This window comes from Acinonyx jubatus, chromosome B2 (genome assembly GCF_027475565.1).
Source record: "Acinonyx jubatus isolate Ajub_Pintada_27869175 chromosome B2, VMU_Ajub_asm_v1.0, whole genome shotgun sequence".
NCBI classification, from domain to species: Eukaryota; Metazoa; Chordata; class Mammalia; order Carnivora; family Felidae; genus Acinonyx; species Acinonyx jubatus.
The window spans coordinates 115522780-115535258 of NC_069385.1; the positions used below are offsets into that span (position 1 = coordinate 115522780).

Consider the following 12479-nt stretch of genomic DNA (forward strand, 5'->3'; position numbering starts at 1 on the left):
AAGACTGCCTAACTAATTTTTTTAGGATCAGCCTGAAAGGGTAAGAGTAAAATTCAACTGGGCTAAACTCTAGTTGTGCTCAACACCTGCTGCACATTGGCAACAACCGGGGACTTAAAACATACGTCAAAGCCTGTGCTTGGACCCCACACCAACTTTAGTTGAGTCTGTGAGGTGGTGCCCTGGCACTTGGGAGTTTTTAAAAGCTCCCCGAAGTATTCTGATGAAAATGAGAGTTAAGAACCACTATGCTAGAATGCACATAACTGTACACTTCAGGCAAGAAAAAGTCCTAGAAAACGTCTTCCTCTCTCCTTGTCTGGCCACCAAATCTACATCCACACAGCTGGCAACTGACAGGATGGGGTGGTATGTATTGCAAATACAAATCCTCTGAATTTGACTTTTATGATCCAGTAGAATATCTGTCTGAAAAAGAGCCAAGTACAAAAGAAATGGTGCATTACTAAAATAGGAATTTTGAAATGAATTTCCATGTATTAAAAAAAAGCCCATGGTAAAAAGCCTAAACAGGTTTTCTATCTAAAGCTCACAGAAGGAAAAGAAGTATGCACAAAAAGGGAAGACTTCTGGGGCGCCTGGGTGGCTTGGTCAGTTAAGCGTCCAACACTTGATTTCAGCTCAGATCAGGATCTCACAGTCATGAGATCGAGCCTCACGTCAGGCTCCGCACTGACAGCACGGAGCCTGCTTGGGATTCTCTCTCCCTCTGCTCCTACCCTGCTTGCACACATGTGCACACACTCTGTCTCTGTCTCTAAAATAAGAAAAAATAAAGGGAAGATGTCTTACAGGTTGAAAGTTAGCATTCTAAAAGAGTCAAGCCATCAGGGAGTAAGTAAGTCTGTGAGATAAAACCATAGGGCACAATTGCTTTAAAACCTTTCTACCAGTAGCCCGCCAAGGGGATCCATCCTTTACTACTTGTCACACAATTTAAATAAAACAAACACACAAAAACTTTTAATGATGCACAGGCAGACAGTAAAGTGGGAAGGTAAAGGGAAAAAGTATTTCCCAAAAGTCAGTAATGAAGATGATGGCTAACATTTCCTGCCAGGCTCTAACTACTTTCCAGATACTGTCTCACTGAATTCTCACAACTGCCTTGTAAAGTACATACTATTAGCATTTTATGGTTAAGGAAATCGAGAGACAGAGTTTAGAAAACACACAGCGGGGAGTGTAAGAGGCAGGATCGAAACCCAGGAAGTCTGATTCCAGAGTATGTGTTCTCAACCAGTACACCCTACTGTCTCTCTCCACTACTCTGCATGTCAATGCAGGCACGCGTGTCCAAAGCTGACTGCAGGTAAAAGGAGCTACAGATAATAAAGAAGAGGAAGGGGAGGGAGGAATAGAGAAATGCATCAGAGTAGTGTGCTTGGGAAGAGAGACATTAGTCTGCTGGATGGGGACTCTGAGCTGTGTACCTGAGGAAAAGGGGAATTAAAAATTTCCCTAATTCTCTTAGCTTGGACTATAATGTATATACCACATTTCTAAGATGCAGATATAAGGTGAATGAAACAAACACTAGGTATTTAAACCAAGAATCCGGGACTGAGGAGCAGTAAGGTGAGTTCAGTACAGGGAGACAGAACTCTATCAATGCAGAAATAGTCAGGGAAATACACAACTTTGCCTGAGGGACAGAAACTTTTCAGTTCATTAGGAAAGCACATTTTTCTTCAGCAGAAGATAGATAGAACATGTGGAGAGATAGCATGAACATTCACAGTCACCACAAAAGTATATCCCAAACTGTAAGCAAGTAAGCGGACATTCTGGTATAAATTCAATGAGTTTGCTTAGGTGAGGGTCTGTTAAAACAGCTTTTAGGTCTCTAAGCATGATAGAACACATTCATTGCATGACTGCAGCATTTTTAAAGCCCAGCCAAACCCACTATAGGCTAGTCAGATGAATTTTACAAAAATCTTCAAACCTAATTCTAGACACATATTTCAACATTCTTTCTCACTTGAACATCTTCCCCAAGTGAAAGTAATGGGACTTCTAACAAACCACATTTGGATGATACTACTTCTAAAGCATGAAATGGGCATACAGCAGAAGGGAAAGGGCCTAAAATAAAAGGGCCATGGTAAACCATGGGCTAGATGGTAAATCTGGCAGTAAATTAAGGTTTGGCTACAATCTAGACAAAAACAAAATTGTGCTGGAAAAAAAAAAATTGTGCCATCACATGGCAGGATGACCTTATCATGTCTTCCTTTTATTATTTGGTTAAACAACAAGTATAAAGAGAGTCAGCAGGTACATCATTATAGGGATGAAATATAATCTTTTTAACATGTAAATCAAACATAAAAGCTAAAGACACCCCTGATTTATAAATGGGTGTCTTGCTCTCATTAAGTGTTTGTACAAGTAGACTAAACCAGTCATTGAGATCTGGAGCCTCTCAGGAATAACGCTCAGGTTGCAGAACTGCTGTGGGAAGATTAATGTAATAAAGAACTCACTGCAAAAGATGACAGGTGAAAGATATAAAGAGTTCCCCAGCTTGTGAGGAATTTTTCCAACTCACAAGTAAAATTGAAGGCACTTTGTTGGCAAAGCAAGACACTTAGCCAGAGGGCAGATCTCATAACGCATGTCTCAACTATATAAGCAAGTAACTGAGAGCTTCCCTAGAGATAGGTAAAAATGATATACTTCCATGGACACTGGAATACAGATAAGAAACAAGAATCCAAAACTTTTTAAAGGATACGGTCTGTACCAGGAAACAACGTTCTTCCAGTCAACAGCTCGGCCATTATGCATCCCACTGACCAAATATCAACTGGCAAAATTAAAGAGAAAAGGGCATACAATGTCACTGTTATCATACCTGACCACAAATGGAACTATAACTAGAAGTGAAATACTCAAGTTAATATTTAAGACATTTGAGGTCCACGATTCATGCTCATCTTTATGGAAGTTAGCTTATTAAGACCTTCACCCCACTAAAGGGCTTCATAGGTAGGATGTCAAAACATAATTAAGGCAAAGAGAAATAAGCTGTTCACAAAGGGGTAGAGACTCTTATTGGTGGAAATGGTGGATTCTCCCAAGTCATGTTGAGAGGTTACAATTATGAACCTATTGTCTTCAGATAGAAGTACTCACAGAATACGCTGGAAATCTAAATAAATAAAAACTCAACTGCTAAATCATAAAGTTTGAAAGCTGTGTACAACACCACCCCCCTTCTCTATCTGAGCAACTGAAATATTTTCTGTCGACTTTAAAAGGATTACTGATGGAAAAAAAAGATGCTTCCTCCCATTCCCACTACCTCCGCTTCTGAGAATCCCAAATACGCTCAACATGCTGACCAAGAAGGTGCTAAATAACCAATGAAAGCAATACCTGTCTGGTTGTAATGCATCCAGTTCAGCATGATCTCAGGAGCCCTGTACCACCTAGTGGCCACATAGCCTGTCATTTCATCATCTGTATGTCGAGCCAGTCCAAAATCCAAGATCTAAGGGAGAGAAGAGAAATCAGGCACTGGAACAGTCAGGATCCTAAGTCTCATAAGGCAGGAGGGAAAAAACTCTACTGCCTCAGAAACGGGAAGAACAATACAGCACTTTCATAAACATACTTCCAAGTCTATGTTTGGAATGCATGATAAACACAGCAATTTAAAAAATGAAATTACAAAAAGCAAAACAAAAATGTTACTCCAGGCATTTACCCAAGAGCAATGAAAACATACAGCCACACAAGGGCTTGCATGTGAATATTCATAGCAGCTTTACACAGCCCCAAACTGGAATTGAAGCAAAGGTCTATCAACAGGTAGATGGATAGACAAATCGTGGCATATTCACAAAATGAATATTGTGTTCAATATTTTGTGAATATTGAATTCACAAAAATTCAGCAACAAAAAGGAATGAACTACTGATATAACACAGATCTCAAAAATATTATACTAAGCAAAAATCAGATACACACACACAAATACTGTATGATTCCATTCATGTGAAATTCCAGAAAAAAATAAATCTGTTCTATGGTGTCAGCAATTAGATCAGTGGTCCAGGATTAGGGGTAGAGGAGTAGGGAGTGGCTGGGAAGGAGCATAAGGCAACTTCTGGAAGTGAAAAAGTGTTCTTTATTTTAATTGTGTTGGTGGTTAAATGGATACATAAATTTATCAAGTGTGCACTTAAAATGATTCTTTTTATTACATTTAATTATGTTTAAAAGATTGATTAAAAATGAGAAAAAATATTCTAAAGCTGCTTGCTCTCTATATATTTATATTTATCCCCTATTTGAATTATTTTGAATGAGTGGCTTTTGCCTTTCTTATCTTAGGAAACTAATCTAGTAATTATCTCTTCAGGATTGCTTACTTAATATTCAGACTATGATTTTCCTTTATTATAACTAACAAATTAAATTTCTAATGTAACTTTATTTTAGAATGAAAATACGACACCTGATGCCACCTTCAATATCCTTTAAACTAAGACTTATTAAGTCTGTGATTCAAACTCTGATATTTCTAAGGAAAATATGAATTTTTAGACAAAAAGTCATGATTTTATAAACCCATTTACTACATAAGTCTGCCTGGTTAGTCAAACATGTAATTACAAGTGGAAACAAACAATTCCCACTGTCTCTTCATCTTACCTTCAGCTCACAGTCTTCATTCACAGCTAGATTACTAGGTTTCAGGTCCTAGGAAGCAAGTCCAGAGAGGCCATGATCAACTCTATGATTCATGCTAGGTTTTCTCCCCACAGGTAATGATGAAGATCCAAACATAAAAGTAAGACTTTATTCAGCTATAAATGATCTCCATCTACAGTCAGTCACTACCTAGTCCTAATTAGCCTTATATAGTAAAAACCACACACATTTCTTTAATCAGTTTAAACTTAGAGTAAAGTTATAATCAATAGTTCAATGGCTAAAATAAGCTTAGACTAGGATCTTGGCCACATGCCGGTCCTCTCCACTTCAGCGCTCCCTCCCCAAATAATGCCATCAAAATCATAATACATTACCCTGTGAATTATGTCAGCTGAATGTATATACTGTGAAAGAGAAAAAAGCCAGTTAAATCAAAAAGTTATCTCCAACCTCTTACGGCCATATGACATAGTTAAAGTATATTTTCATGAATCAGTAAGAACTACTAGTATTAAAAAGTAGCATTAGAAATGAGAACAAGTAATTATCAGTAATCTGAACATTTATCATAACTATGATTTCTATACCATCAACTCTATTCATAGAGTTGAAGTATAAGTGAAACAGCTTTCAACCTATTTTCTCGCTAGTGCTCTGGAGCTCACTACGGACTCAAAGCTGCTAAATGTCAATGTCAAAGGTGCTTTAATTTTAAAACATTACTTATCTGCCCTTCCCACAAACAAATTAGCATCCTAGAGGAGGTTTTTAAAGTTTCAACATGACTCTGACCAGACATTAGATTAGATCAAGAGATTATGACTACTCTTTAGAAGGAAGAATGAAGAGTCCTGAGCTCTCAGACATACATACTGAAATATCTATTATGGGTGGAATGATATGATGTCTGGACTTGTCTTAAAAGAATCCAGGGCTTGGGGAATACAACAGAAACAAGATTGGCCATATGTTGGTAGCTGTGGTCATTGAGTAGACGCAGGGGTTCATTACAGTATAATTGTACTTGTGATTTTATGTTTGAAATTTTCCATAAGAAAGGGTTTTTTTTTTTCTTTCTTCTTCTTCTTTCTCTTAAGCCTTGAGATGGAGAAAGGGAGACTATACCTTGAGACCTCGGAGAATCTGGTAGATAAGGAACTGAACATGGTCATCCGTAAGCTTTTGACATTTCACAATGTTGTTCAGATCTGCTCCCATGAGATGGGTCACCAGATACCTAGAAATTAATGGAGAGTTACACAATAATCCAGAACCCCTGTGAAAGCTCTTAATTTCATAAGACTTCTAGAGGTATTTAAGAAAAGGCAATTGCCTTAAAAGGCAATCTACTGAATAGAAGATATCTGCAAATGATATATCTGATAAAGGGTTAGTATCTAAAACATATAAAGCACTGATACAACTGAACACACCAAAAGCAAATAATCCAATTAAAAAATGGGCAGAAGATATGAACAGACATTTCCCCAAAGAAGACATACAGATGGCCAATAGACACAGGAAAAGATGCTCAACATCACTCATTATCAGGGAAATGAAAATCAAAATCACAATGAGATACCACCTATGACTGTCAGAATGGCTGGAATAAAAAATTCAAGAAACAGGTGTTGGCGAGGATGTAGAGAAAAAGGAACCCTCATGCACTACTGGTAGGAATGCAAACTGGTGCAGCTGCTGTGGAAAACAGTATGGAGGTTCCTCAAAAAATTAAAAATAGAACTATCATATGTCCAGTAATCACACTATTGGGTATTTACCCTCAAAATACAAAAACACTAATTCAAAGGGATACATGCACCCCTTTGTTTATAGCAGCATTATTTACAACAGCCAAGGTATGGAAGCAGCCCAAGTGTCCATCAACTGATGAATACAGATGTGGTATATATGTACACAGTGTAATATTTCATATACTATATGTGGTATATACATAGTGCCACGACATAGATAGAGCTAGAAAGTATAATGCTAAGCAAAATAAGTCGGTCTAAGAAAGACAAACACCATATAGTTTCACTCATATGTGGAACTTAAGAAAACAAATGAATAAAGGAAAAAGAGAGAGAGAGAGAGAGAGAGAGAGACAAACCAAGAAACAGACTCTTAACTACAGAGAACAAACTGATGGTTACCAGAGGGGAGGTGGGTAGGGGGATTGATGAAATAGGTGATAGGGATAAGAGTACAGTTATCATGATGCACAAAGAGAAGAGGAGAGGAGAGGAGAGAAGAGGAGAGGAGAGGAGAGGAGGAGAGGAGAGGAGAGGAGAGGAGGAGAGAGAGAAGGAAGGGAAGGCAAGGCAGTAAGTATGACAGTGACAGCTAACAACTTAGTAAATACATGGGGGGGCTCATTACCCCTATTCTAACTTTACCACCTTCCATCTAGTTTTCTAAAAATTTCTATAATCCTCCTTACTAGATGTATCTTTTCCTAGGTTCTCTGAAGAAAGAGACAAGAAAAAAGCAAAGATGAAGATCAGAATGATGTATGTGTCAATATCAGTTTTTTAAAAAAAATGTTGCATGAGAAATACACAGTGCAACTAAATACATGGCCATGATAAAGTATCTTGATTTTTAAATCTATCATTGTTATTTTCACCTCATTATAAACCAAGTTGTAGGCACTAAAATAGGAATATTTTTAAATTTTCAAATTATAATTCTTTTTCAGGATTCACTGGTAAAAGGATATTGTTCACTGACAATATTCCTGCATTTACTTTAAAGGAAGGAGGAATATTATCTATAAAGCAAAATGGGGCATTCCAGAACCTCTCCTCACAGGTGTGGTCCTGGTTATTAACCTTACGTGGAAAGATTAGGGAAACGATTACATTCAAGTCCAACAGGTTCACCACAAATATTCTAGATGCAATGCCTTACCCACTCATTACTGTATTACACAGCTATGGGAACATAAAAACCAGATCAGTAGTAAAAAGGCTGAATTTTTAAAAATCAAATTGGGTTTTATCTACTGTGTAAGAATCACTACTCGTTCCTGAGGCTGAATAATAATGTATACCAGTTGAGCTATTACAAATGCTTTCATTTCATTTCTATTTTTATATTTTATAAATTTAGAGGAAAAGACACTAGGCCAGTAAATTTAAATCTATTAATGCGTTATATAAATATGTGCATGAGCTCTCTTCATACACACACACACCCCACCCCACATCACACCACACCACACATTATATTGTTACTTTCTCTCCTTAAAGAGGAACTGAATTTTTCTCCTGTTTCGTAATTTCCCTTTTGGGCGGATATGGTCAGTTCCCAATTTCACAAAGATCAAAAGAACTTAGCCTAGATATAAAAGTAAGACTTTAGCATTTCATATTTTTAAAGGTTGCACAATTACACGTCCTTGAGGAAAGGGCAGACTCTAAATGTAATTTAAAGAGTGAATTGGACTTTTTGAAAGGCTTCATTAAAGGTAGTTCTCTTTTAAGAGATGTTCCAAGCTCAACATAACAACCAAATGTAGTCAGTGCTTGCTCTGTGTCAAGCGCTGTGTATCATGCCTCTGTCTCATGTATTCTTCCCGACAACTCTATAAGGTAAGTCTCACTAGCCTTGCCATTTCACTGATAAGGAAACAGAACAAGGATATGTAACTTGCTCAAGGTTAAAACAGTGATAATATCAAGGGTTGAATCAAAAACTGTTTGCTCTCAGGACCATGGACTTTTTTTTTTTTTTTAACTTTTTTTTTAATGTTTATTTTTGAGAGAGAGAGAGAGCTAGCATAAGCAGGGGAGGGGCAGAGAGAGAGGGAGACACGGAATCCAAAGCAGGCTCCAGGCTCTGGGCTGTCAGCACAGAGCCCGATGAGGGGCTTAAACCCACGAACCGTAAGATCATGACGTGAGCTGAAGTCAGATGCTTAACCAACTGAGCCACCCAGGCGCCCAGGACCATGGTCTTAATCACAGCACATACTGCTTCCAAATTCTTCCATTTGACCTCAAATGTAAGTCAAAAGAATGATCTTCTTTAAAAAGAAAAAGTTTTCTAAGTGTCACAATAATCAGGGAAGCAGTATCTCTAGATAATTTCCATAATAATTCTCAATTAAGTAATTTGACAGTAAGTATCAAAGTAAGTAACTTTGATACTTACTATCAAAGTTAATCTTTACTGAAAGAAGAAAGTTGGCAAAAGCCTAGCAATATTCCATCTTAATCACAGTCACTGTATTTTTTTAGCCCCAACTAACACATAATCTGACAAATCTGAGAATGTTATCAATAACTGGTTAATATTTTGAAATCAGGACTTCTCCCAGAAGATCAAGTATAATGGTTGCCATATGCATAATATCAATTATGACAAAATGTAAGGCTCAGGTTGAGGAAGAGAGAATCCAATTTCTATTTTATAAGTGTTTTGCAAAGAATTAGATTTTATGACTTTGGATAGAACAAGGATTATTCTCTCGATTTTAAAAAATAATTTTAAGGAGAAAAGGTAAACAAAGAGAACATTGTTCTACATGATTCCACTTAGAATCTCCCTTGAAATAAAACCTAAAAATCTTAACTCTCTAATATGCCTGTTCTAGTTCACAAAGATGTTAAGCAGTATTATCAAAACAACCACAGTAATTTCAAATATAACTATTGCGTTTAAATGGTTACCAGTGACTTAAGAAATCCTATACAGCCAGGGGTGCCTGGATGGCTCAGCTGGTTAAGTGTCCGACTTCGGCTCAGGCCATGATCTCATGGTTCGTGAGTTCAAGCCCCGCGTCTGAGCTGACAGCTCAGAGCCTGGAGCCTGCTCGAGGTTCTGTGTCTCCCTCTCTCTCTGACCCTCCCCTGCTCACACTCTGTCTGTCTGTCTCTCTCTCAAAAATAAATAAACATTAAGAAAAAAATTTTTTTAAGAAATCCTATATAGCCAGAAGACCACTGAGTGCACAGCCTGAGAGACAAAGAGCATGCTTTTAATTAGAATATTCCACCACTGTCCCCATCAGAGACCACATCTATTTTATCAGTAAAATTTCCAGGCAGAGGGTGAGACTGTCAAAACATTAAATTAATGAGTCTATATAGTAATAACTATCATGCATTGCTGCCAGGCTACAATTAAATAAACTAAAAAGCATTCATGGCAGAAATGTCTTGCAGGGAGTAACCTAATCACTGTATGTTGTTTCCACGAATCCCAAAGACTAATTCACAACAACCAATTGTCAAATTCCAGCTCATCATATACTGAAAGGTTTCAAAAATAAACCTTCCAACAGTGGACAAAAGCAAGCATCATGCAAAGTTACTCAATGTTTATGGAAGAGGTATGAACTTTTAAAACAGTGAACAAGGGAGAAGAAAGTGTAGATGAACACATTTTGAATAAGTCTATTCCAAAAGGAGCATTCATGGATAACCACATTTCTACAGCATTTGTCTCTGGAAAGCAAATTTAGTTACATTTTGGTAAAGACATGACTAGTATTGTCAGTGTTCATAATACCTCAAATAAATTAACAGAGGTTTGACTTGAGAAAGCCGGAATGCTATCTAGTTGTCATCTTTTTTTTCTCTCTGTTTATTTTTAAGCTAGAAAGGAAAATCAAATGTAGAACAATTATGATGGACTTTTCAAGGAAATTAACTACCACAGATTTGGGGCCCAAGCCTCGTCTGGATTCCAAAATACATGGTTTCCTCAACCCTAATTGGACAAAGAAATAAGTTGAAAGTTTTTTTTTTTTTCCATAAAAGGAATATTTGACAAAATTAAAGACATTTATTTAGGGTAAGAGAGATATTTTTCTCAATTAACAAGATGAGTTATAGATACCCTATTTCAAGAATTTATAACTCACCCAGTCACAAAGAATGAGGACCATATAACCATCTCTCTCTTTAAATGAGAACCTAGGGCACAAGTGGTATGGAGTGGTAAAAATTATGATAAATCTTAAATTCAAATGACAAGTTCCTTTTGGCTACAGAGTGAGACAGGGATACCACACAGCCTTAGACTGTGCAATCTGTAAAGACACTGATAAAGTGACTACTTCATAGACGAAGATAGACAATGTGCTCTTGAACTTACAAGGGACCCCCCCCCCCCGCATGTGACAGGGAGAGGAAAGAACATATTTTAGCATCATAGGCAGTTGCCTTTACACCTAAAGAAAGGCTATCAAGATGAATGTTTGAGCAGTTCGCCATAATGGTCTACATTTCAGCTGTGTCCTCAACACCCTCTGTCTCCAGCTCAAAAAGCCCCCTGCTTAACAGTGGTTAACCGTATCCAGAAGGCTCTGGAAGAGGTCTGCTGGGCAGCAGGGTTGCTGCTGTTGATAAGAGGCCCCGCGTTGGCCCGGAGACCAGGAGCCGAAATAATGACCAGAAACAAAGATCCACTGGTGTGTCAGCCAAGCAGGATGCTCCACCAGTCAGCTTCCTCCCTCCCTGCTGAACGGTTCTGAGGGCTCCCTATCGCAGCCGCAGGCCACTAGAGCAGACAGATAATGTAGGCCAGAATGACCAGGCCTAGGATGGCAAAGAACATCAGGATGAAAATACCCAGCATGATGGAGCCCTTAGCCGAGGAGGCCTTTGGATTCTGGGCAAACTGAGCTGTGAGCATAGAGGCTGCAGCCAGTGGAGAGCCATGGGTCCCTCTCTTCCCTTCCTAGTGCTCCCATCTTTAAAAATGAATTACTTAAAAATGTTAAGTAATTAACAGAAACCCATGGGGGAGGGGAAGGAAAAAAAAGAAAAAAAAAGAGGTTAGAGTGGGAGAGAGAGCCAAAGCATAAGAGACTCTTAAAAACTGAGAACAAACTGAGGGTTGATGGGAGGGTAGGTGATGGGTATTGAAGAGGGCATCTTTTGGGATGAGCACTGGCTGTTGTATGGAAACTAATTTGACAATAAATTTCATATAATAAAAAATTTTAAAAATGCACTTAAAAAAATGAATTAAGTAAATCAGACTTTATTAGTCTAAAGGCTGAAAAGACAATTTCATGGCCTGATTCAAATCTTGTTCTTCACTTTCCTTGGAAGACGGTCTCCTTTAAATTAAATCAAACATAAAGAGCACAAATCACCATCTCTCAAAGTGATCATAAGTAAAATCTACTGTACCAGCAAAAAGGCAGAACTCTACATTAAGAGGTTTTCAGTACTCTCAACAGTGCCCCATTTTAGAACTTCACTTATTAAGCACTTCTTGGATAACACCCAATTGTCAAGACTCCCCCCTACCACCTTTCTTTTTAAAGCATGATACAATCAGAAAAAATCTTCATAGAAAAAAAAAATCTCTCATATCTATAGACTGGCATGTCTACTACTGTTAGTCCTATTTGATAAAGCAATCATCACAAGGCAAAAAAATATTTCCATATTTAAACAAAGTATTTAAAATAATCACAGGGATTGACAATTTGTAACCACAAGCCTCTGAAATACACCCAGTGATCCTTGGGACTCATTACAATCTATTTGCAACACAGCAGCGGAGTAATTTTTTAAAAATAAAAATCAGATCATATCACTTCTCTCCTTTTCATTTAGAATAAAGATAAAAACCACCTCAATGGCCGAATAAAACCTTACATAATCCAGCACCCTGTTCCCAAATATCTCTCTGACCTCATCATCTACTTCTCTCCCCTGTTCCATTCAGCTCCACACTGGCCTCCTTACTCCAGGCACAGAGACCCCTTGCTGAAATTCCAATTCAGCATGGAGTCTTCTATCTCAGGACCTTTGCACTGGCTATTC

General features: G+C 37.8%; 1 protein-coding gene across 6 annotated transcripts in view; it reads right to left on the reverse strand.

The window, feature by feature from the left end:
- The window catches only part of MAPK14 (mitogen-activated protein kinase 14), a 75022-nt gene that overhangs the window by 22934 nt on the left and 39609 nt on the right, over positions 1–12479 (reverse strand). For all 6 annotated transcript variants that reach the window (XR_008298639.1, XR_003419648.2, XM_027057894.2 and 3 more), the window contains exons 4-8: positions 5815–5926; positions 5064–5093; positions 4687–4734; positions 3406–3520; positions 2762–2833 (exon numbers count right to left, since the gene is read on the reverse strand). Coding sequence is in view for 4 of the 6 variants with exons in the window: in XM_027057894.2 (XP_026913695.1) it covers positions 2762–2833; positions 3406–3520; positions 4687–4734; positions 5064–5093; positions 5815–5926 (377 nt within the window). In the remaining 2 variants the exon portion in view is untranslated. The remainder of the gene's footprint in view (positions 1–2761; positions 2834–3405; positions 3521–4686; positions 4735–5063; positions 5094–5814; positions 5927–12479) is intronic.